Genomic DNA, 24,960 nt, shown 5'->3' on the forward strand with positions numbered 1-24,960 from the left:
CTGCAGCCCCTAAAGACGATGGCAGAGGTGCTGTTTGGTGGTAAAAGTTACCAAATTGGCTCATTCCCCGTGTCCCCATCCCTTCCACAGCCTCCCCCAGGGCTCTCAGGCGCCCTCCCCTCAGCCTGAGGCACTCCCCGGGCTGGGGGGAGGGGGGGGGAGGGGCCAGGCCGGGCCCCTCAGGGGCTGCTCCCCCCCCCTCCCGCGCTCCTCAGGGGCAGCCCAAGCCCCGCGCGGGGGGAGGGAGCCCTCTCCCCCCTCCCTGCGCGGCGGATGGCAGCGCCCTCACGCTCCTCTCCCTCCGCGCCAATCGCAGAGCGGCGGCGGCGTCACGTGCCGCGCTCCCCACTCGCTGCCCTTCGTCCCGTCAGCAGCCGCGGCGGGCCCCCCGCCCGCCTCTATGGTTCCGCGCGGGGGAACGAGCGCCCCCGCTGCCCGCGGCGGGGCCGACGGGAGGCGGGCGGACTATGCCCATTCCCGCGGCCGGGCGGGCGGCAGGAGGCGGCCGGGCTCGCGCCGGACCTGCCCTCGGCCCCGCGCCCCGCTCCCCTCGCTGCCGGCCCGCGGCCCCGCCGGGCACGCGGCGCCCTGAGGCGGCGGCGGGGCGGCGGCTGGGCTGAGGCGGCCCTCGGGAGGAGGAGGAGGAGGAGGAAGAGGAGGAGGAGGAAGGCGGCCGGGCGGGGGCAGGAGGTGGGCGAGCGGCGGGGCCGGGGCGCTGAGGGGGCCGCGGGGAGGCAGCGGGCGCGGAGCGGGGCCCGCGCACCCCCCCCTCACCCCCCCCTTCCTCCTCCTCCTCCCCGGTTCCGGGCTGGGCCCCGCCGAGGCCGCGCGGCGCCGGGGCCCGGCCCCCGGGGGCAGCCCCGCAGCGGGCCCGGCGGGAGGGCGGCGGCGGCGGCGGGAGGGGGCCGGGGAGGCTGCGGCCCTGCCCCGGGGCTGCGCCGGCGGCTGCGCGGCCCGCTGGGTGCCGGGGGCAAGGCGGGGGCCTGGTGCCGGCCGGCAGCCGGGGGCCGGCTTCGTGGCCGCGTTGGGAGCCGGCGGGGCGGGCTGCGGGGCGCCCCGGGTCCTGCCCCCGCCGCGCGGCCCCCGCCTGCCCTCGCAGGTTTGTGCGTGCCCCAGCCCCCCCCGCATCCTGCCAGCGCTTTTTGTGAGGGATGGAGGAGCGCTCTCCGCTTTGCAGGCAGAACGCGGCGCTGCTTTGTTTTATTCACGTGTCTGCTTCCTGCTGGCACCGCTCCCCTCCTTCCCAGCCCTGCTTGGTCCTCAGTCCTCCCTCTCCCGCATACCTGGGCAGCGCTCCTCCGGGCACTGGCACTTTACTGGAAGAGGAATTAAGTGTAGGTTCTGCTCCTGGGCAGTGCCCAGCTGTTCACAAAGCCCTGCTCCAATGCTCAGAGCTCATCTTTGGGTTTTGCTTGGGCCACATCTACAGCAAGGGCAGCCCCCCTGAGAGACCAAGCCCAAAGGCGCAGTCCTGAGCTGCTGTTACCCTTCTGCTGGGAACGAGGAGGGGAGATGCAGTGGCAATGGTTCAATGGTTTTTGTCGTTGGTGCAGCTGTCAGGCAAGAGGGATCAAGTGCTCTCAGGAAGTATTGAATGGGATGTATCTATAGTCAGTATCTATAGTCCAGATTATTTTTTCTTCATTTTTTTTCCACAATTCCATTTCCTTTACGGGAATGCCGGTTGTGGTTTGCTTTGTTGGTGGGCTCTGTCTGTTTGATGAGGTGCCTATTTTCAAAGTGTTCAGTAAGCTGTGCTGATAACTTTAAAGCATGATTTGAGGTTGTGTATGCACTCCTTCAATTTCTGTGTAAAAGCACACATTTTGCTTGCTGGATTGATTTGTGTTCTGTCTTAGAGGCACGTTGCAAAAAAAGCTGTGTGTTGCAAAGGCTTTCTTCCTCTTTTATTGCAACAAACCCAGCAACTTAGCAGAAGCAAGGAAGTAGCTGCTGTTTTTTCACCTGTAACTGTTCTGTGTATTGTTTTTGTTCGTTTGTTTGTTTCCTCCTCCTTGCCAGGGTTCTGCAGTGCTCCAGGAAGCAAGTGTTGAAGCAGGATGGGAAAAAGACGCTGTGTTCCTCCACTTGAGCCCAAGCTGGCAGCTGGCTGTTGTGGGGTAAAGAAGCCCAAGTTGTCTGGGAGCGGAACGCACAGTCATGGGAATCAGGCCACGACGGTACCAGGCTCCAGTTCAGGTCCTCTTCAGAACCACCAGCATACAGACGCAAACAATGGAAGGGAGAACGTATCTGACTTGACTTTGGGCCCAGGAAATTCCCCAATTACTCGAATGAATCCCACTTCAGGAGCTCTGAGCCCACTTACTCGGCCCAATGGAACTGCCAACAGCACCAAGAACCTGGTGGTGACAGCGGAGATGTGCTGCTACTGCTTTGATGTACTCTACTGTCATCTCTACGGTTTCCCTCAGCCACGACTTCCTCGATTTACCAATGACCCCTAGTGAGTAAATCCATCTCTGGGGGAAAGCAGAGAAACCAGCACCCAGAGCTCTGCTTTGGTTCAGGGCAGCGGTGGGGGGAAGAAGGGTTTCCATGGGGGAACAGGAAAACTGGCAGGGAGTTTTCCTGTAGAAGAAGGAAAGGGAAGGGGAGGAGGAAGGGGAAGTTCTTCTGCTTGGTCTACCAGAAACAAAAAGGATAGCTGTGAGTGCATGAAAGAGTAAAATTGCTCCGTTACATTTGTTGGAGATGATTGGAGCTCTGAAGAGCAGTGTTCAAGTGAGAACACCACTCTACAGAAGGAGAGCTAAGCAAATGTATGAGGAAGTGTGGTGCTTCTTCAGCTCGTGGCCTGATGTGTTGCATGAGACAGTCCGTGCTTTTGTCAGGGAGTGCAAACCTGCTTCGTGGTAATACTCTGCAGAAGTTGGCTCTCTGTTTTGCAACAGACTCCTCGCTCTGCAATTAACTGCACCTGCCTTCTGTAAAAGTGTGCTAGAAGAACAGACAAGAAACTGAAATCAGGCAGTTCTCAGAAAACAACAGAACAAAACGATTGATTTGAAGAGGGTTCTGCCTCTTAAGCTGGGCACTGGTGTTAATGGGACAGGGGAAGAGACGTTCTGCTGCTAGGAAAGCGGGAAGGGGGGCAAGTAAGAAGTTGAAGCAAGTTCCTGGCTGATCCTGAAACAACAGCTGAGCTAGTGAGAATTGGGCAAGGACGCCCGAGGGTGTTGGGTTGCCCAAGTTAATGGATTTACCAGGGAAGGGAACCAAACGCTTGCAAGGAGTTGAAGTGAAAATGTGACTGTTTTGGAGATGGTGCTAGCTGGACTATGCGGGGAGAAACAGAGAGCTGACTTTCAAGGACAATACCGAGATGAAGAAAGGAGGTGTGTATGAAAAGAAGTGAGGAGCAGGATGTATGAAAATGTTACCTGGCATCTTGCTGAGTGAGATTTAGCCAGCCAATGTCTGTCTGAAAGTTGAATGTGTAAGTGTGGAAATGTTAACGTTGTTAAAATGTGTGGTGGGAGGATTGCATGGGGAAGATCAATGACAGACAGACCTTCTGATGCTCCTCTAGGGACCACCTCCAGAACAACACATAAAATACAGAGTTGTTTCCCTCTTTAATTTAAATTCATGAATTTTAAATGGATGCAAAGTAGTAATGGCTTAAGAAGGTCAAGGACTTTTTCCTTGTGTTGAATGTTTCCCCACCTTGCTGGCTGTCAGCAGTCGGATGTAGGCTGTGTATCGGTTATTATCCTGGCAGGATTATGGATTCATGTTCTGAATGCTGCTGCGGGCTAAGCTGTTTAACGTTGTAAATACAAGTGAATGGAGACATGCTCTGGACTGGAACACAGAATAGTTCCGGGGACTCTCTAGGCTGAAATACTTCTACCGACGCTTTTCAGGCCTAAACTAATTATGCTCCTTTTAGGAAATAATGCATTAGTTTATTATTTGGTTGCTTGAAATGTAAAGATTTTTTTGTTGTTGTTCTTTAGTCAATAATAGAGATTATTCTTATATGGCTTCATTATTTTGGTGTCAAATCAAATGTCTAGCAGGATTTTGTTGCACTTCCTGTTGACTAGTTTCTAGAAAGGCCTAATTTCAGGAATGTTGGTTGGTTGAATTGCATGTCCAACTTTGAAAAGTTAAAAACTGTTGGGCATTTCTGTGCTGATAATTAAAATAATAATAATAATAATAATTCCAAAGCAAGACCAGCTCCTTCTTTTTCTTCCCCATCTGGTCAAACACCTGCCTGAATTCTGTTGTGTTTTGGCATCCATGCTGTTGGTCATAGCACGTAGCTGCTTGTACCCCAGGGAAAGGCGTGGGGTTGCTCTCAGGTAGAGCAGCACATGGGGATGATTTGTCACACTTGAGCTGGTAAGGTAATGAACTTCAAGCCAAATGTTACTCTCATGTGTGAGAGTAAGCAAAGTGAAAATACATAGGTAATTTGTACTGTTGTCCTTTGTGACATTATAAATGTCGATGTAAGAGATGCTTGAACAAAACAGATATATACCAGAAGCCTCTCAGGAGGGACAGAGACAGATGCTGGAAGGAACAGAAAGATTCCCAGGCTTCTCCTGACCTAATTCTCAGATAGCTTATTTTTTTCAGTTGTTGTTAAACCCTAAAGATAGTAGTAGTGATGGCCAGGATCCTGCATAAACAGCGTGATAATGTAAAAGCTACAGGGCTGTGGCTTGAAAACCACCCTGAATTCCAGTTACCAGCTTGAGAGGATGTGCACGTGGACAGCAGTCTTGACGATCATTGTGGAGCTGCTAGCATGGTGCCTGCAGAGCGGAGGGCCTCATGCATGTCTTAACCATGAGGTTCACAAACCAGTATAGAAGTGGTAAGATTCTGAGTTACCCCTAAATTAACTTGGTAATTGAAGAAAACAGTACCTTTGCTATTCACATTACTGAAAAAATGACAATATTGAACCTGTGTGACATGCAGGTATTGAACTGGTTACTTCTGCTGTTTTAGTACAGCAGTCTGGTGGGTTTATTCAGTAGTAGTAGTAGTGTAACTGATACTAAAACTATACAGTGCAAGCTTCTAATTGCCATGTAAGACAACAAACACCCTATAAAATCTGTACCGTAACTTTTTTTCCCTAGTATAAGCGAATGCTGGTATGAACAAATCATGTTTTGCTGCTTTAAATGCCCCTTGCAGTTGCAGCTGGAGAAGCTAGCTTTTAGTTGCTGGGGCTCGCCTATGCTCAGCCATGCAAGCTCTGATCAGACCCAGGGAGGATGTTGTGGCTGCAGGGAAATGGTTGCCAGCAGCTCACCAGGATATGACTGCAGAGTATTGGAAAGTGGTCTTGGGTGAATGTGGGCAAAAGATTATCGTGACTTGTCTTAAAGCATAAGGGAAATGCACTTTTCTGGGAGAGTCTATGGAACAATTGCCCTATTGTCAGCTGGACTTGTAATTTGCTAAGTGAATTTATTCCTGAGATAAAGCAGCAACATCTCTTCTACAGTGAAAAACTTTAATAGGGAATTTTTATGTACTTGTATGAAATCTTACACCTTTTTTATGCCTCAGTTGTTATGACCACATTCAAAAATGTTACAAATGAGATCTTTTAAAATATGACAGCCTTCTGAATGCAATTATCCTGTCCTTTCTGGTAATACCTCTTCTATTATAGATGCAGGAAGCTGTGTCACAGCTCAGTGGAAACTTTTTTTTTTTTTTTTTTTGTAAGGGGAAAGAGGTGAATTGGAAATGTGAACCTGTAAGATGAATCCAAGAAGAGAAGGAACTTACCTAGATTTGTATTCTATCAGTAGGGCTTTTCATTTTCTCCCTTCCCTTTTCTATCTGGGCAAAGTAATGGTTCCAAAACTTTAATTAGATTAAGCTATTTTTTCACTGAGCTTGTGACAGTAATGCTTCTCAGAAATCTCCTTTGTACATTTAGTATCTTTTTTTGGTAAGCTTTCCAATGTGTTTTCATACGCTCTGTTTCTGTTTTCTCCTTCAACATATGGTAGCTAGATGAGAATGTAAAGGGATGATATCCTGAAAGTGCCTCGGAGTGGTGCTGGAAAACTAGGACAGTAAATCCTCTGTCTTGGTCAAGGAGCCGTAAGGTGGCTGGTAGTTGCTGAAGAATGTTTCTGCTTCCTCTGTGGGCAAAGCACTGCACAATTACCACTGACAGACTGGTCGCTATTTTGGGTGGCACTGCTGCCATTGGTCACAGCTGGTAACTAGATCCTGAGCGCTGGATTTATGCGGTGATCCAGTCTTGTAATTCCTGCGTAGCTCTGGGGAACATCACTGGGCACTGCTTTGTCACTGCAATGCCGATGAAGTTCTGATTACGTAGGCATAAGAAGCTCTGCTGCCTGCGTTTGAGGAACCGTCCGTTCTCTGTGCTGATGTTGCTGTCTGAACAGAACCTCTTGGTGTTGTTGTTAATGTTTACTGCAAAAATGCATCGCTTACACGGGCTTCAGGAATTTGAGGAAAGTGATTGCCTCTGCTCTGATGTAGAATCAGTCCTGTCTTCACGTTTTAGAACTTTCGCCACTATTTAATTTCAGAACGTGACTTTCTTAACGCCGTGTGTTTTCTATCGTATTATTTATCTCTTAAAGTTCCATAGAAATCCCCAGACTGATGTTTGCTGTCACTAATGACCAGCTTTCTCATTTATGTCTGGGTTCGAAGTGACGGCTTCTTCCATTCAGTACTCTGTAATCCAAAAAAGGAAGATCAATTACCCTGTTTTTATAATTAGATCAGCATCAGCAGTTGCCTTGCACAATTTTCCAGATGTTCAGACATTTTTTGTGGAGCTGCAGCCACCATTGTCTTTTCTTTACTGTTTTTCTCCACAGCTGTTTGCAATTTCACTCACTTCTTTAAAAATGAACTTTTTGCCCTTAATATTTGCTATCTTCTTCATCTGGTTATCTCTCCCCAGAGCTCATTTGAATACTGTTTTTCTGAGCCTCGTGTTTTCTTGGGACTTAATTGTGACTTTTGGCTTAAAAGACTGAAATCAGCCTGCTGAATTTGAGAATCTAGTGTTATGCCTGTAAATTTATGGTAGATCGGGAAATGCCGATCTGTGTGATGTTTAAGTAGGAAGGGTATAGTGATTTGGATGTGTGTTCAACAGGAGAGAATCTGTGGAAATGTAAATCAAATGTAGGATAAGCAGAAGGAGATGTGAACGTAAGCTGAGTGCTAGGGATGGACCCAGAAGTTGGATCCTCATGGAAATAACGGTAAAAAAACAGGCTTGCTTTTTACACATTTAGAAGAAGAAGGGGAGAAAAAAAAAAAAAAAAAAAAAAAAACACAACTAACTTTTATTGCAAACCTGAATAATAGGTGGTTTGTAGAATGCTTAGGGGGGGTCTTTCAGATTCCAAAGTACTACAAATAAGGAATCTCTTTTGGCTGTATTAATTTCAGTTGTCATATAAGCTATTGGACGCTGCTGAGTGAGGTCATGATTCACGGAGGTGATGAGTAGGGTCAGATAACTGTATTACTCATCAGAAAGCAGTGCAGACTGGCAAGGAGGGTGCTGCTGGAGACATTGCAGAGTACTGGTGGAGAGAAGGAAGTATGCTGAAAAGGTGTGAGGAGGAATGTTGTTTATTACCATTTGGGAGTGTGTGTTTTTTTTATTATTGTTAGATGGCAGGTGCAAAGATGTGCCTGTTGGGTTTTACCAGAGAGAAGGAGAGAAAGCAAGTGTGTGCATACGTGCTCTCTTAGACCTTATTGGTCTCTCCTTAACCAAGAAATATCTCTAGAGACTATAGCATTTTTCTTTTTTTGCCTTTTCAGTCCACTCTTTGTGACGTGGAAGACGGGGCGAGACAAGCGGCTTCGTGGCTGCATCGGGACCTTTTCAGCCATGAATCTTCACTCAGGACTCAGGGAATACACATTAACCAGGTAACTGTGTTGAAAATGAAATAAATCTGAACTTACTTTAATTTGCTGAGGATCTGTAAGGGTTGAAGGTTAAGATATTTTGTTGGACTGACGTAGTTAAATGTAATATGCTTCACGGTAAGATAAACACGGGAATTGTGTGACAGGGTGAGGCAACATGTTGGGATTTAGCAGAACATATTTGTGACAAGTGAATTTGATGTTTTAAAGCTAATGTTGGGTTTGTCTTGCGTCCTAGCAGTGTTGACATCTTATGTAGCACGTAACTTCTCTCCAGCCGCAGTAAGTGGAGGGCAGTGTCAGGAAGCTTGTACAAATGTTTGCATGTTACAGTTCACTAGATTAGGAGTAGATGGAAATCACTTTCTCTGCAGTAGCAAATATAATCAAGGAGGCATAATCAACTAGGGAATAACTGAGCATCCGACAGTTTCATCGGGCGCTTGTCTCAGGCAATGTATCTTCTCTTCCCCTAGTGCACTTAAGGACAGCCGATTTCCACCCCTGACCCGCGAGGAGCTGCCCAAACTCTTCTGCTCTGTCTCCCTCCTCACTAACTTTGAGGATGCCAGTGACTACCTGGACTGGGAGGTGAGAACAGGTGCATTTGGAACTCTGCATCACTCGTTCCGTTTGGGTTCGGGTTAGTACATAGTGATGTGTCTCCTTCGTTACCAGGGGGTATGGGTAGTCAAGCTGGGAACAGCAAAAATGGGGCTGGGAAACAAGAATGGAGGAAGGTGATGGGCTAACAGTACAGTTTTGGCGGAGGGGGGATCTTGTCAACGAGACAAGAAAGTGTTTAATGGATTTGGTCCAATAGGAGATAGGTTTAGATGTGTATATGTAAACCTGTGTAAATCCTGGGAAGTGTTTTGACACTGTAAATACAAACTGGGAGTAAAAAGTAGTTAAGACTATGGATAATTTTAGGATGTTATACACAGAGGTGTACTTAGTTCAAGGAAGGTTTAGTAGACTTTGTGGTTGGGCTAAGTTAGGCATGACTCTCGTTTAGGGATCCTTGTCTGGCTGGACCAGCATAAGAGATGGAAAATGTCAGACTTCAAAGAAGACATACGTCAGGAGAAGTGGCAGGGAGACTCTGGGAAAGGTGGCAGAGGTTCCTTTATGCTGCTGCTTGTGAGACCTGTCTGGCCAGGACAGAGCGGGGAAGAGAATGTCTTTCATCCAGGTGAAAGGCAAACTGGCCAGTGACAGAGAAGTACACAGTGTTGCGGGAATGACAAATCAATCATGAACGTAGTCATAGCAAACGCCTCTTATTCGGCTGTTCATTTCCATCTATAGGTTGGGATCCATGGGATCAGAATAGAGTTCATCAATGAGAAAGGTGTCAAACGCACAGCCACATATTTACCTGAGGTTGCTAAGGAACAAGGTGGGTTTGAGATGACAGCTAACCACATCAGTATGTTGTGTCACAGAATTGGGTAACATAAATCTGTGGATTTTGGGTTTGGATTGTAATGCTTTCCTCATAGTAGTGCCATGGATCCACCAGACTTAATCTGGATAACTGACACCTGATACAGCTGCTGTTGGGTCTTCATCTGGCCTGTCTCATCCCACATCTATGCCCAGCTGTATCGTAGTGTAAAAAAATGTTTTAGGGCTTAAGAAATAGAGGATCTCAAACTATGGATCTTCCAGCTTCATTTAGCATTGCGTCTTTCCTCTTCTATGTTTCTCCCACCAACTAGGATAACTGCAGGCTGCACAGCACCAACAGGAGAGTCCCTTTCCTCCTCATTGTTGCTAAAGTAGCATCCTCCAGATGAGGGCAGGAAACAGGGCCCCTCTGGAGCACACTTCCCATTCAAATATAGTAGCGGTCACCATGGTAACTTCTCAAAATATTGCCTCCTTTCCTCCACCTAGCAGAGTGGAGTGGTCGCATCCTCCTGGCTCTGGGGCAAAAGACTAAGGTAGGAATTTTAACTCTGATCTCTCACATAGCAGTGCACTGTGCTATCACTAGAGCATCAGGCTGATCCCAATTTGTCTATGTAAAGCTAAGTATTACCTTATTTTGAGACTTAAAGAGCTAAAACTGAGTGGCACGTGATGAAACAGTTTGGGGTCCCTGCAATAACAGCAATGCACGGACCTTTGTAATAAGAAGAGAGGTCAAACAGAAAATGAAATTTCTGTTTTATAGACCACTGCAGTTTCAGTATGAGCTAAAAGGGGTTAGCATGTGCAGGCAGTGTGCATGCAAAAGGCCATTTTGTCCAGTTCAGCACTGGTATCTCTAAAGCTCAGTTTCCTGTATAGTTTGCTTCTCTAAAGGCCTTTTAATGCATCTCCTCTCCTCTTGAAACATCGTTTTTATGCTGAAAATCATCCCTTGCTTTTATTTTTCAATAGACTGGGATCAGATCCAGACCATAGACTCCTTACTCAGGAAAGGTGGCTTTAAGGCTCCCATTACCAATGATTTTAGGAAAACGATTAAGCTCACCAGGTAAGGTGATGTATTTGTTGTCTTATATTTTATAGTGTTTTGTGGATAATTTAAGGTGTTTGTGCTTGGTGTATGTCTTCATGCTCCTGTCACGTGCTAGGCGTAGGCTGAAGGGCAAACACATAAATTCCATGTGTTAGGCGGGTAACGTGTTCAGTCTATGCAGGATCGAAGCAAGAAGTGTAACTGTCTTTTAATATAATCATCCACATGAAAGATCAAATGAAGCAGAACACCCGAAAGTTTAAATGGCTTATTTTTCCGTATGTTTAAAACGGACTTCCTTTTCTCAGTGTGCTGATCTGTGGATCGTGGTGACAGCTGTCTTAAAACCAAGCCATTCTCAAATATGGCTGCTTTTCAGAATTTGCTTTTCTATACCCCTAGCTATCCCATTGGTTTCAATTTGTTAGTTTAAAAGAAACACCCTAATGTATCAGGTTGTTCCCTGCCTCTGGAGAAAGGTTTTCATTAAAATCAGGTGTAATACAGACTTAGTGCAATTCACTTTGAAGTTACCTCTTGCGTAGTATGCTTATAAGCACCTCTGGGAATCTCTGGTCTCTCAGAAGGGACTTCACATTTTGTGAATTCTGATTTGATAACATGGTCTAAGTTACACGTATGCTATAACAAACCTCCTCTCACCCAACTCTCTGTCATCTGCTTTCACCAGCCTTTCAAGTATGAAGATCTGAAAAGCAAATAGTACTTAAATACTGGTTATTTAGTCTCTGAAATGTTGAGTTTTCAGCTTCCAGCAAGCTCATGTCCTTTTTTTTTTTCCTCCCCGTTCCACAGGAAGTAGATAAAAAGAATACAAATTAATCAGTTGTTTCCCATGTGCCACTTCAGGAGTCCTCTTAATTATGGTTGCCTTGAATAGGGCTCAACTTTTGGGACACCAAAGCTAAATCAAGCTTAAAAGTTTACTTACCCAAACTCTCACATGAGGTGATGGCAAACGAAGTACCTTTTGAAGTCAGTGGGGGCCTCTTTGCTATTGTTAGCTGTGATCCAGAAGCTGATGTAGGATCAATGGCATTTGCCGAGCCCAAACTGCGCGATCTGCTCACGGTTCGTGTTCTGCTGCTGTGTCCGCAGGTACCGCAGTGAGAAGGTGACAATCAGTTACGCGGAATACATGGCCTCCCGTCAGCATTGTTTCCAGAACGGCACTCTTCATGCCCCCCCCCTCTACAATCATTACTCCTGACACACGGCTGCATGACCAGTCCCACCCCCCAGTTGCTGCCAACGGCTACGACATCATTGGGGCGGATGCCTCCTCTTCCTGGTCCAGTTACTTCTATTACTGCACCATTTTATGATGCTAGCTTCCGTTGCCAAGTCTGCCTTCCAGCTGACCTGGGGGGAAGATGAGAGCATGACAGAACTTCTGGGGCCCAAGCCTTATCTCAGCCTTCCCTCCGCGTGGGGGTTCAGTTGGATCGGGGCTCCATGCCTATGAACTGTCGCGAGGTGCAGAAGACCTCTAGGAGTGAAAGTGCCACTTGAGACTGGTCTGTTCTTGTGCGTGACCGACACTCCAGAACCTCGAGCTGTTGGTTATGGAACCCCCCAGATCAAGTAGGAGCATTCCCCTGGCAGCCTGGGCAACGGAGTCCAACAAAACATTTTTTAGGTTCTTTTTAATTTTTTTAACCTCTGGTATCTGTTGTGTACCAAGAGCTGATTGCAGTCCCCACACATCATATGGGGAGGGTTGAACATCTGGATAGCACCCCATCCTCACGGACAGAAAACAGTTCAAGGTGTGAAAAACCTTTGGATGGTATTGCAGATGAATCCAATATTTAAATAAACCCTAGAAGGCTGTAATTCTCAGATTCCACCATAGGTTGAATTCTCTAGAACTCCTTTTGGTTAACTGTTTTTTGGGTTTTTAGACAGTGCTTTGTAATGTAGCCTGCTATGAAATAGAATTCTGTTAAGCCTCTAGGAGAGCAAAATGTGGTGCTGTGCATGCGAAGGACAAGGTGCTAGAGTATACCCTGGACAGTCTTCTCTGTTACTACCAAGTTTTGTGTTGAAACGTTTGTAACAGAGCCTGATTGGATTAGGGATGGGGAGGGGATTGCAAGGAATTGACTGTAGTCATACGAGAGAGACAAGTGACTGAAATTTGTTTAATTTAAGAAAACAGTCTCGGGGACCTTCCTTTTGATAGGACAGCCACTTTCTCTAGTGTGACTTCTGATCGTGAGAATTGTCAGTGTTCTAGTTTATAGCAGGCCTGGGGAATAAAACTGTGTAGTTTGGTAAGCTACCTTATACAGCTTTTCCATTACCACATCAAGGCAATGAGTGAGGAAAACGTATACTGCCCAAACTGTATGGAACTCGTGCACTCTGTACTTCTCCTATCACTGAGGACTGCAAGAAGTACTGCAGGAGGAAGGTATGTTATCCAGTTATTTCTGCAGCCTCTTTGAGGGACGCCCTCTCAGTGAGGTCACTGGACTACGAAATATATTTTTTTTCCAAATTCCTGGAGGGTTAGCAATGATGAGGAGAGAAGATACAAGCGCATAGCAGAGTAGTGGCTGTTTGGCTGCATATATCTTTAAAGTTTGCTTATGTGTGGTAATGATGACTTTTTAAATTGGCTGGTTTTCCAAGCCTGAAATTCTCTCCTGGCGTGGCAGGGAATAGGGCTGGTAGAAAGCTCAGAACTGCATGCTGCTGCTCCTGGTCCTAGAGAAGCAAACAGGACGGTGCAGTTTTGCCTGGTGGTGGTTTCGTGTTCTCCTGCTGCTGGAGGAGAGACGTGAGGGAAAGGAGGGGGTCCTAATCTGGATAACTGTGCAATATCGACCCAGCTTTCCTCCTGTACTGGGTCATTCTTCTAAGTTGCCACTTTTCCCTTGTGATGTTGTTGAAAAGCAATCGAAGATTAAGGGATTGTTTCATGATTTCCTGCTGCTGAGAATAAATCGGTCTTGTTACAAACTTGAGTGGTTTGTAATTACTCTCCCAGGTGCCCTGCAGTGATGGGGGAGGGTGGGGTCAGCTCTGGACATACCATTCACCTTTCAGCTGTCAAACAGTATGATACATAGGGCTACACCCATTACTGTTCAAGTGTTCTATGTTAGAATTTAATTTCTAAAAGGTTTAAAAAGAGCAAAAAAAAATGGTGCTAAAACTTCACCCCTGAGCACGCTCAGTGAGACTGGTCATGCAGGCATTTAGTGCCGGGCTTCTCAACTATTGTTTCTTTTTCAACTGTTTGCCCTGTTCTGTGTCTTCAGCAGTGTATAGTGTTTTCCTGATTTAATTTTATTTGAATAGGGGATGACTAAGGGGTGGGGTGGGGAGGGTTAGCTGTCATTTTTAAAGAACAGAATTTTACGAATGAATGACTTGGTTGGTTTGAGCTTGAAGCGGGCTAGATGGTTTGGGACTGAGGAAGCCTTATCCTCTCCCACTTCCATTTCCCTGCTCAGTCTGTTTAAAAAAAAAATAAAAACACAAAAAAACAAAAACACCTCTAAATATGTACTGTGTTCTTGTCTTGCTGCAGTGAGGAGAGAAGCTAGTAAATCAGAACCACTGGTCTGCTGCCTAAGAAACGGGCCCTCTCAGCTTTAGTTCCATAAGGGTCCAGCTCTAAAATCAGTCAAAAAAAAAAAAAAAAAAGTGTGTCGATAGTTAAATTAGCTCACAAAAAATGTATGACAAGGACAGGTGGTCTCAGGAAATAATCCCATTTCTAGATCATTACATGGCAGCTATGCATAAGGATGAAAGAAGTGAACTAGAAACAAAATGTACTTTGGCCTCAAGATGGAGGCCACAAAACCCAGCGATTTAATAATTTTTTTCTGGGGTTACTTTGCTGGGACGGCATGTTAGAAATACTCCTCAAAGCAATTGTCACCTGGTTTGATCTGGATTTATCTCATCCTTAGAAGCAAGTGCCTTTTGGTCTAGAAGGGCTTATTCTCATGATAACCACAGCTGAGAAATAATCTCACTGCAAGTATGAATTGTCTTTGTTTTACAGTAAATACAGAAGAATGTCTTTGATCACTGGAGTCTGTCAGTGTTGGAATGTTTCCACTGTGAGGTTCTTAATTTTTTTTTCATTATGTTCAACTGTCAATCTCAACTGAGATCACTTCAGTTTGGGAAGGTTTTATGGTCAAAGTATCACAATATCTACAATTTATAAGAAAAATCTGTAAGAAATCTAAAAGTTCATTTTAACCTTTGCACAGGATAATTTGTTTTCATAGTATACTAACAAACATCTGCAATCTTCACTGACTATTAGTGCTGTTTTCTGTTTGTATTTTGGAAACTACATGTTGTTTTGTTTTGGGTTATTTTTGGTTAATTTATTTCCTCAAAGCAGGAGACCTCTTTTGACCTTCAGTGCAGAGATGTCAGACCAATTATTTGTATTACACTTGGTTGCCTCCTACCTATATAATAACTTCTGAGTGTAAATAATTGAACTCTATCCTCTAATGAAGTATTGTAGAGAATAAATCATAATGGAAAAAAGATTATTTGTACTGTCCTCTTTGTATGGTTTCTCACAGCATTTATGGGACACGATGAAATCTTTCTCATCTAGCAAGCTGAATAATATGCTATCTGTACAAACACCAAGCCGCCCTCCAAATGCTGTTATACGTTCAGGACAAGGGAGGTTGCTAAAAAATGAAATGGTAGCTGCCTGGAAGCATAAAAATAATCATGGCAGGCTCACTGTAAGAAAGTAAAGAGACATAGGAAAATTAAAAATAAAATTTAAATATTTTCATTAATATAGCATGATTCACGATACAGCAAAATCTTTGTATCCTCAGATAAAGTTCACTTGGCAATAACTCCACTCATTGTCATGATGGTGAAATATATACAGCACAGGCAAGTTGAATTCTTTAGCATTCTACAAATCCTGGATTTCTAAATCTGACTTGGTTTTGGTCTTTTAAAATGAACTAGTGAAAAAAGATTATCTGTACTTTACAGGTTGTTGTCCTCAAGTGATCTTCAAAATAAAAAATAAAATTAAAAAGAAAAACACATTTTTAGTTTCTTATTAAGTATTTTAATGGCTGCTTTGGGACAAGATAACTGATTTGAGACGCACGTTTTGTTGCACATTCCATATGTTTTCAGGCTATTGGTCATTTCTGTCGTATGGCAGACGTGTAGTTAAAGCTCCTACAGTTCACCTTTGTGGTTCTTGGAAAATGCAGTCCTGGGTAGCAGTGAAGAACAGATTAAGATCAGCAACATAAGTATATACCCTAACAAGGAGCAGAGTTTTGATTTAAATATGCCCAAGAAACTTAGTGACTTCAGGGCAACTCCAAAGCATAAAATTAGATTTCCTTGGAAGATTTAAGTTAGTGCAAAAATGTATTTTCCTTAATTATACTTCTGATACTAGTAAAGATAAATTTCTTATGCACTACAAGTGTTGGGTTAAGAAGGAATCTGTAGCTAGCATGATTTCCAGGTGACTTGCAAATTTTGAAGTCAACCATAAAACTAACATCCGCAGTTGTGTGCCCAGATATGCTATCAATTATATCCTCTCAGCTTGTTAACTAGAATACAGTGATTTATTTTCGTATATATTTTTAATGGCATCTGTGTTTTTCCTTCCTTCATTTTTTGGGGGGTTCACATTTAATCAGTCAGACATCAAATCTTTGTCCAGTGTCTTTCATCAGAGATTCTGGTGCGCATGCTGCTTTCTGTGACTGCAGTAACACTCAGCAGCTCCCTGTGAAGATGAGGTCAGGCAGAAGCATGTGCTTCATTCTGGAAACAAATTGCAGAAAGGTTAGGAGAAAGTTCTGTAAGATATTTCAAATGAACAACATGTGAGTATTTTTATTCCAAACATAAATTATATGGGGGAGAGCAGGAACAGAATTTATATTAAGAGCTATCTAATTGTGATGGAGAAATGCCACATCTCAAAGATAAAAATTAAAGCCAGGACCTTCCCATCTTTCCCATGTGACTCGATAAACTGTATTAATATGTATACTGAGCTATGTATTGTGAGTATTGCTCTCAAACTGACTTATGGTACATAGAGCAGAAACATTCGTGAACCGTTTTTGCCACAATCCAGGAAAAGATAAGCTGTGAATATGTTTGCTGATCACTCTCGACACTGAAAACCTGGAAGACCTTTGTTACATTTTCCTTAAAACAAGTATGTAATGCTACAAACTGACAGGTATCCAGATTGTTGATCTGTCATTGTTTTTCTTTTTGTAGTTAGTGAGGCCACTTTTTTTAACGGATTAATTGTGGCATAAATTGTGCATTATACAACCAGTTGACAGCATGTTTAGATATCATTATATATGTATTTAAAAAATGTAACAAATCATGCAAAAGACAGTTTTGCATTCAGAAGCTTATCATCATCGTATTATTGGATATCAATACAATTTTGTATTCCTTATGTATTAGATGTATTTGTTATATTATATATAATATTAAAAGGAGTAAAAAATTAAGGTGAAATTATGTGAAAAAGTAAACTTGTTTAGTTATACTTTAAAAACACATTAAAAAAACAAACGTGTAAATCTTGTGCAATAATGACTATGATAGCAGCTGTCATTCTAAGCAGGTGATGTTATCTCCACAATGATTTTGATACTCTAGCACATTAGAAATATTGATGACAATGAGATTAAGGTTTTAATATCCTAATCTTATCACTGCTAATAAATCAAAAGCTTTTCTTTTTTTTTTAAAAAAAAAAAAAGGGGCATTGACACGTCACACTAAATAGCAAATTATGGGTACAAAGCTTAAAAAATAGCTAGGAAGATGAGCTTTATTTTGCTGTTGAGTCAGAAGGAAAGATTGCAGAATACAGTTAAACTGACAATGGAACATCTGTGTTCCAAGTTCTTCCTACATTTTACCTCACAGAGATATTTAGCTAAACTTGTTTTGCTTTGATTGGTAAAGATCTGTATTCATGTAGTTAGTTGTTACTGGGTGTTTTCAAATTGAGGAAATTAAGAAATTACCATGGTAAGTCTATCTAACAAACCACTGTCTCATATCCTACCTCCAGCAACAGTCAGTACTTTCTGCACTGGAATATGCAATAGCAGGTCACGATAAACAAGATTTGTTCAACTCTTTTTTTTTTTTTTACTCAGTTCATTTTTAGGATGTGGTTGGTCAGTATGCCTGAAACTTAAAGTCATTCACTTTGTTTTAATCTAGTGCATCTTACTTTTTATGCACATTTTTCCAATTTATTTTATAAATGTTAAAACAGGCAGCAAGAGTAGGTGAGGAAGAAGCCATTACTTTTAAAAAATAAAGAAGCCTGGTACTCTGTTATGCTTGGTTAGTTGGAGAGGCTGAACGGTATGTACCGTGATTTTCTTTAAGTGTATTTTTAAAATTCTAAAAAAAAAAAAAAAAAAAAAAAAAAAAAAGCCAGGGGAGTGGAGGAGAATCAGGTTCCATTCAGGAATGTTCTTATTTGTCTAACTCTTGAGACCTTAACCAAACACATTCGTGACAATGAACCTTTATCTTCTATGACAGCCTCTTTAGCTGTACCTTTAAACTCTTCAAGTATCTGGCTTTCCCTTAATGGTTTTAGTTTTCATATACTTAAGTAGACCAGATCCTTGGGGAAACACAAAGGTGAAATTCATAACCTATACTTCTGCAAGCTACCTACTGTTCTGAGGACCACGATGTTCTGAGTAGATGGGTGATTAAGAAGCCGTTGGGATTCCAAGTGATTTTAAATGCTTCTTTCCTCAGTCTGGCATGGATTTCCTTATTTTCTTGTAAACGTAATTGAAATTGTCCAATTTGCCAGATGTTCCCTGAGATATTTTTGTTCTATTGTCCTCATTGTACCACTTAGGAAATTTCTATCAGTTTCTCTGCCATGCTCGAATATTCTGTTAGCAAATATTAAAGATCAACGATTTGATCCCGTAAATATTCTTACAGTTTACACTTAACTTGTTCCTTTTTGCAGCACGCAAGAAGCAGTTCACCTGGCATGGCTGCAAGTTCACAAGAACAGGAGTGGTTTCAGGATCAAGTCTCCAACAGCCTCATTTTGCCTTTCTTTAAGGGCACAGGACAACGTTGTAAGGGCTGGTAAGATGATTACTTTAAGTCTTAAGCCTTCATGTGAGCTCTCTAGGGAAAGTACCACTTGGTTATTTTGTTGGCGGCCTTCCCATGACTAGCGTCAGGAGAAACGTTATTTCCAGCCTCGTTATCATTTTTGAGGTCTATAGACTAGTTCTGGGTGGTCTGAAGACAGTGACCTCCCACCCAAAGCGTGCTATCAATTCTCCTTCCTCCCAAACTCGGGTGTATTTGACACCGACCCAGAGAGAAATTCTGGAGTGGGCAGCCTTCCTAAGGAGCTGTTTTGCTACACTTTTCCTCATGTCGCTGAAGCCAAACAGAGGCGCCTGCAGCTCCTGGCTTCACAGCGCTGCGGGCTGAGGGGGCTGAACGCGCAGCTGCCGCCTCGCTGGGCAAACACACCCCGCTGCACTGTCCCTAAGGCAGGGCCCCGCGCAGTTTGGAGCTCTCGGGTTATTTCCTAACCGCGAGCACAGGGGCTCACCGCCCCCTCAGCCGGGCCCGCCCCGCCGCGGCTCTCCCTTCCGCTGCTCAGGGCTTCCGCTGCCGGCAGCGGGGAGATGGCGGCGGGCGGCGCCGACCCGCGAACGGCCGACGTGGAGGAGGACGCCTCGCAGCTCGTCTTCCCCAAGGGTGGGCGCCCGGCCGGGGAGGGACGGGAAGGAGGGAGGCGGTGAGGGGGGAGGCGAGCCCCCGGCTGTGAATTTTATTTTATTTTTTTCAGGAAATTATCCTGTGTAAACCCACCCCAGAGCTGTATTTACTGCTTAAGGTCCGGGGGAGTGGTGTGTGTGTGTGGGGGAATATCGTCCTGAAAGAGTTTTTTTTTCCCCACATGATTTTAATCTAAAATCTCCTCCTTGGCCGTGCTCAGCAAAGGTTGCCAGAGCCTTTCGAGCCCTGCCCTGCTGCTGGGGGCTCTCATGAAAGGGTGCCCTGGAGTGGATGCCCCCCCTGGTTTTCTGATAGGACTAAATTTTACCGGGTCGATCACCGTTTCAAGCTCTTTAAAAATGTTCAGCAGCGTTCCCATTTACTTTCAAAACTCCTTAGAGGTCCCTCCAAGACCGTAGGTGTCACTCGTGAATAATACACTTCAACATACTTCATGCCCAAGCCAAGTCACACGTCGCTTAAGTTCTGCCAAAAGTAGGTGAAAAAAAAACCATGTTGCATAAGTGTGACAAACCAGGAGGCCGTGGCTGCAGAAGTAAAATGTGTAATCAAAAAGACAAACACATTGGGTAGTCATGCAAAATGGTGTAATTTTAATCTATATTTATACCTACATATTTCAGAAATTCTGTCTAATCATTGACAAAAGGGTTTGCACGATTACAGCGAAGCACGCTGTTATTTCCTTATTTTCTAAAGCTCTGTTACATACAAAACTCCCTTTTGTGGACTTTTTAATCCATGGTTTACCTGTTTTTATGCCGGTGTTCATTTATTCAAATGCAGAATTTGAAACTGCGGAAACTCTTCTAAATTCAGAAGTGCACATGCTTCTTGAGCATCGTAAGCAACAGAATGAGAGTGCAGAAGATGAGCAGGAGCTTTCTGAAGTCTTCATGAAAACTTTGAATTACACAGCACGTTTCAGCCGCTTCAAAAACCGTGAAACCATTGCCAGTGTTCGTAGGTGAGTGGAAGAATTAGGATATAATACTATATTGGTGAATTTGAAATGTAATGTTGTTTTATGTAAGTACAGTTTAGTGGTGCCTACTGATTTGGACTCATATAAATTTGAATATTGTCATTCTGGAAAGGCATGACCTTTTATCATAATTCTTCATGTAGAAATGTACTTGGTCTCGGTCCTGCCTTTTGAACTGCTTTGATAGCAGATTGACAGCAGATTTCAGTAAATGGAAGGCTTTTCTAGGCTATTTGTAGAGTAATTCTAGGGGAAGTAGGGCTTCCCATGGTGGTGATTTTTTTTCCTGTTAAATTATGTAATGTCTTTCTTAATGGAAAATAAACAACAACAACATCACAAAGCATGCTTATGGCACTGAATTCAAAAAACCTTGAATTCAGTGCCATAAGCATGGTAGTTCTTTGTTATCTGTTTGGTTTGTATTATGCTTCTTTATATTTCTGTCTTGTAATTTCACCAAGTTGTTGTCGTCCTTTACAGTTTGCTACTCCAGAAAAAGCTCCATAAGTTTGAATTGGCATGTTTGGCTAACTTGTGTCCTGAGACAGCTGAAGAAGCCAAAGCTTTGATTCCTAGGTGAGCATTTATGTATTGCAAAAGGACTGGTTTATACTTTCCTGTGATCTAAAGGTTGCTATGGACAGACACCTTCTTTTCAATATGGCTCTGTTGATGGGGAAGCTTTCTGTCTTGAGTTGTTATTCACCTATTCGTTGATCTGACAGAGAAGCAAACTTTTTAAGTATCCCTAAAGCACTTGAGATAAAATTTACTGGAATGAGTCAATGGCTCAAATTGTGGTTCTCAGCCCACTTAGCTATGTATGTTTTGTTTGTCTGTTTCTGTTGGAGCAAACAACAGAGCATTCCTATGAACTGTTCTGTAATGTACAGGTGGGACAGAAACTTCTTTCAGTATCGTATTTTGATTTGTTACCTCATGGCCTCAGAAAGAGGAGGAAATCAAACACTCATCTGAACTGTTTTCTTCCTCGTATGCTAAGATTTCACAGAATAATAGAATCTTTCAGGTTAGAAAAGACCCAAAAGATCAAGTCCAATCATCTACCTAACTACCAAGTCCACCACTAAACCATGTCCCTAAGTGCTGCATCCACGTTTCTTAAATACCTCCAGGGAAAGAGACCCCATCACTTCCCTGGGCAGCCCATTCCAATGCCTAACCACCCCTTCTGGGAAGAAATTATTCTGAATATCCCATCTAAACCTCCCTTGGTGCAACTTGAGGCTCTTTCCTTGCGTTCTTCATAGTAAGTCTGTAATGGCTGATGAGCTTGAGGCTACGTGGGCTTCATTTAGATGTCTGTTCAAGCCAGCACCTGGGTTGCCTTTTTGACACAATGATTTGAAATCATTCAGCAGAAGGTTCTGGGAAGGATGCAGTTCTGTCACCTACAGAGAGGGCATTGCGTGGGTATCTGAAATTAATACAGAGGGTAGCAGGGAGGCTACTTCCAAACCCTTTAATAAACCCTCATTGGTTTTTATCTTGCAGCCTGGAGGGCCGATTTGAAGATGAGGAATTACAGCAGATTCTTGACGACATTCAGACTAAACGCAGCTTCCAGTACTAAGTTAACCCTCAATCCTTCTGCGTAAGGCAGAAAAATCTGAGAGCTTTGATTGTTTCTCAGCCCTCTGCACCAATCCAGCTCCCGGGCTGAGTGAGGGAGCTGTGGATGAAGGGTACTCCAGCACCAGCACGTGCAGGTGCTCTCGAACTGGGGATGTGTTTAGTCCTCTTGGTTTGTTCCATGTGTGTTTGGTTAAGGACTGCTGTATTGTGAGGGCCAAAGCACCTGAAAAGTCGTAGTGGCTCAAGTATTTGTTTCTTCCATGCCCCTCTCACTGGTTTGGGATTGTTCTACGTGTTTCTGCTTTTTAGCAGAAATGTAGATGTGACTTTTTTTCTTTTGTGACCTTCCAAAAGAGATGGGGACGCTGCTTCTTGACTCGTGGAGACCTGACTCTTGGAAGATTGAGGGATGGCCAGAGTCAGCTTCTGTTGTTTTTTTAATCGTTCAATTGGGAGGGTGGAATTTCACAGCTTCCCTGATTTTGTATTGCTGTTCAGTGTAAATTAAAAAGACGTTTCTAATGAACGGCCTGTGCTTTATGAACGGGAGATGCCGCGTCCTGGTTTTATTACGAGGGCCTTTTTAATAAACGGTAGCTTGGAAGGAGAAAAAAAACTCTCGGGGCGGGGGGGGGGAGCCGCGCTGACGGGAGGGAAGAGGGAAGATGGCGGCAGCGCCGCTGCTGACAGGGCGCAGAGCGTGGCCCAGGTCATGGCTGCGCGCCGGGAGCCCCGCCCCCACCGCAGTGCGCACGCGCGCGCCGCTTGGCGCCTCCACCCGCGCGGGGAAGGAGCCCGTGGGCGGGGCGGCCGGCTTCCGGCACGTCCGGCAGCGCCGCGCATGCGCGGTCGCCGCGGCCTCTCGCGCCGCCGTGCGTCTTGACGTAGCGCGCGTGCACCGCCCCCGGCGCTGGTGGGGGCAGGAAGATGGCGGCGGGCCGCGGAGGGGGCGCGTGAGGCGGCGGCGGGACGGGGCCGGGCCGGGACGGACGGGAGAGCGCCGGGACGGGACGGGACGGGACCGGGAGGGACGGGACGGGACGGGACGGACGCGACGCCGGCGGGACGGTGAGTGCGGCTCGGGGGCGGGCCGGCGGCGGCGGCGCCCAGCGGCTGGGAGCGCGGCTCTTCCGCCATGTTTAGGCCGCGGCCCAGGCGCGGGGAAGGGGCCGAGCCCCCGGGAGCGGCGCTGAGGGCGGCGGGCAGGGCCGGGCAGGGCCGGGCCGGGCAGCGCCCCGCGGGTACGGGGGGTTTAGGGGCCTGCTGCCGGGCCCGGGGGTAGTGGCTGGGCCTCTCCCGCCTGCTGCCCGGCCTCCGCCCCGCGCCGCGCGTGGCTCTCCCGGGCCTGCCGCTCCTCGGTTCCTCCTCCTGTCCCCTTTTTTTTTTTTCTCTAAACATCGCTGTTTCTTCCTCTGCTTCGGGTTTGAGGCTTGGGGCCAGGCTGGGGCTGCTTGGAGGCGGGAGTTAGGGAGCTCAGGCCTCTGTGGGCTGCGTACAGCCCCATGTGGCAGGCACTTTGTGGCTCTGGAAGGGGAGGGTCGGCTTGGTAAGCGTGTGGTGGCACACTCGATCAGTAATTTGCCAGTCCGAATAAGTAGTAAACGTAGGTGACCTCTTGAAGTAATTGCCAAACACTGCTTCTCTTTTTTCAACCAGAGACAACTCGCTAAAATTTGTGCCTTCTTGAAAGTGGGTGTTAATTCTCTCTTGCTTACTGTTAGATTCTTTTTTTATGATTAGATATTTGTATGCCTTGAAATACAATATTTTGCGGTATTGATAGTCATTTGAGCGCATCTGTTTGTCTTACAAAACTTGTCATAGGTAAGTAGTTCTGTACTCTGCTGGTTTTGTACCTCGTGAGATTCTTAATCACCGTTTTTGAGCAGCAGTTGGGAATCTGTTTTTCTGTGTAGCTGTTAGTCCCTCATTCTTACTGTAACCCGTGTTTATGCTTTTATACTTTTTCTAAGTCAGAAATGCTTCTGTGCTTCCTGTAAGAAAGGCGCTACCACATCCACCTCTGTCAGAAAGCTTACAGTATGTAGACAATACTGTATCAAAATACTTGGAGTTCCTTCCTCCTGAATTATTTGTCAGCAAAATTGACTTTTAATTCTAAGCAGTTTGCTACAGTGTTCTCGTATCATCTGGATTATAATAAGAAATAAAATATTTTTTTAAAATCTAGTTCTTATCATCTTATTCAGTTATGCTATAGTATTCCTAAGGGGAAGCTCTGAAACTGTGATGAAAATACATTTTATTTAAGCATACTCAGCTTAGTAAGAACAACTTGTTGTGTCTTTTGATTGATTTGCTGTTAGCATTTTTGGATTTCCCTGCCCATCTGCTCCACACTTTAGAAGCTGGACTTGACTTAACCTGTGGGCATTTGATCGTTTCAGAAGTTGATGGAATTAACCAGATTAAGGGCATCAATTTTGAGGAAAAAAAAAAACACACTGACAGATCACAGAGGGGCATCTCTTCGAGCTGCACAGAATGTTGTGTGAAAATAACTAGTTGACGTTTGTCGTGGAGCCGTAGGATGGGTTGGGTTGGGTTGCAAGGGACCTCAAAGCCCACCTGGCTCCAGCCCCCTGCCCTGGGCAGGGCCCCCTGTCCCCAGCCTCATCCAGCCTGGCCTTGGGCACTGCCAGGGATGGGGCAGCCACAGCTGCTCTGGGCAGCCTGGGCCAGTATCTAAATATCATTTAATCTGATAAGAAACTCTAAGAGTTGCTAAAACATTTTAATTGTAGTATCTGACACTAAAATTTTCCCTCGGTTACATGAAGTGTTGGTCCTTCACTGGATCCTTGCTCTTTCAAGTTGTAAAAGAATGTCAGCCAAAAAGCAGCAGTAAACAATGCTGTGTTTAAAAATGGGGAATTGGAAAACTTCACATCTTTTTTTTTTTTTTGTTGTTGTTGTTCCTGTTAGCAGCAGATCAGCACAGGAAGTAATAACGTGATCATAAATTAAACTTGAAATGTAGGTAGTTTTTGACAGCAAAAAGAGGCTTTGATCAAAGGAGATGAGAAAGTTTCTGTTTTGTTTCCATCCCTGGCAGATGTCTTAGCCTTCTGAGTGATGTGGAAAAAAAAACAGGGAGAATACT

General features: G+C 44.9%; 3 protein-coding genes across 10 annotated transcripts in view; all 3 read left to right on the forward strand.

Annotated features, from left to right (window-relative positions):
* The first annotated feature begins 658 nt into the window (after positions 1-658).
* AMMECR1L (AMMECR1 like) lies at positions 659-13,766 on the forward strand. Its single transcript, XM_032193153.1, has 7 exons — positions 659-690; positions 2,023-2,467; positions 7,831-7,941; positions 8,418-8,532; positions 9,253-9,343; positions 10,333-10,429; positions 11,534-13,766. The coding sequence occupies exons 2-7, from the start codon at positions 2,061-2,063 to the stop codon at positions 11,643-11,645; spliced, it is 933 nt and encodes a 310-aa protein (XP_032049044.1). The 5' UTR covers positions 659-690; positions 2,023-2,060; the 3' UTR covers positions 11,646-13,766.
* Positions 13,767-19,102: 5,336 nt separating this feature from the next.
* On the forward strand, positions 19,103-22,385 carry POLR2D (RNA polymerase II subunit D). Its single transcript, XM_032193201.1, has 4 exons — positions 19,103-19,210; positions 20,039-20,219; positions 20,721-20,816; positions 21,756-22,385. Exons 1-4 carry the CDS (start codon positions 19,138-19,140, stop codon positions 21,832-21,834), a joined length of 429 nt encoding a protein of 142 aa, XP_032049092.1. The 5' UTR covers positions 19,103-19,137; the 3' UTR covers positions 21,835-22,385.
* Positions 22,386-22,872: 487 nt separating this feature from the next.
* WDR33 (WD repeat domain 33) overlaps positions 22,873-24,960 on the forward strand; it is a 67,721-nt gene continuing 65,633 nt past the window's right edge. For all 8 annotated transcript variants that reach the window (XM_032193592.1, XM_032193593.1, XM_032193595.1 and 5 more), the window contains exon 1: positions 22,873-22,904. The gene's annotated coding sequence lies outside the window, so the exon portion shown is untranslated. The remainder of the gene's footprint in view (positions 22,905-24,960) is intronic.

The sequence above is a fragment of the Aythya fuligula genome, chromosome 9 (assembly GCF_009819795.1).
Source record: "Aythya fuligula isolate bAytFul2 chromosome 9, bAytFul2.pri, whole genome shotgun sequence".
Classification (NCBI taxonomy): Eukaryota; Metazoa; Chordata; class Aves; order Anseriformes; family Anatidae; genus Aythya; species Aythya fuligula.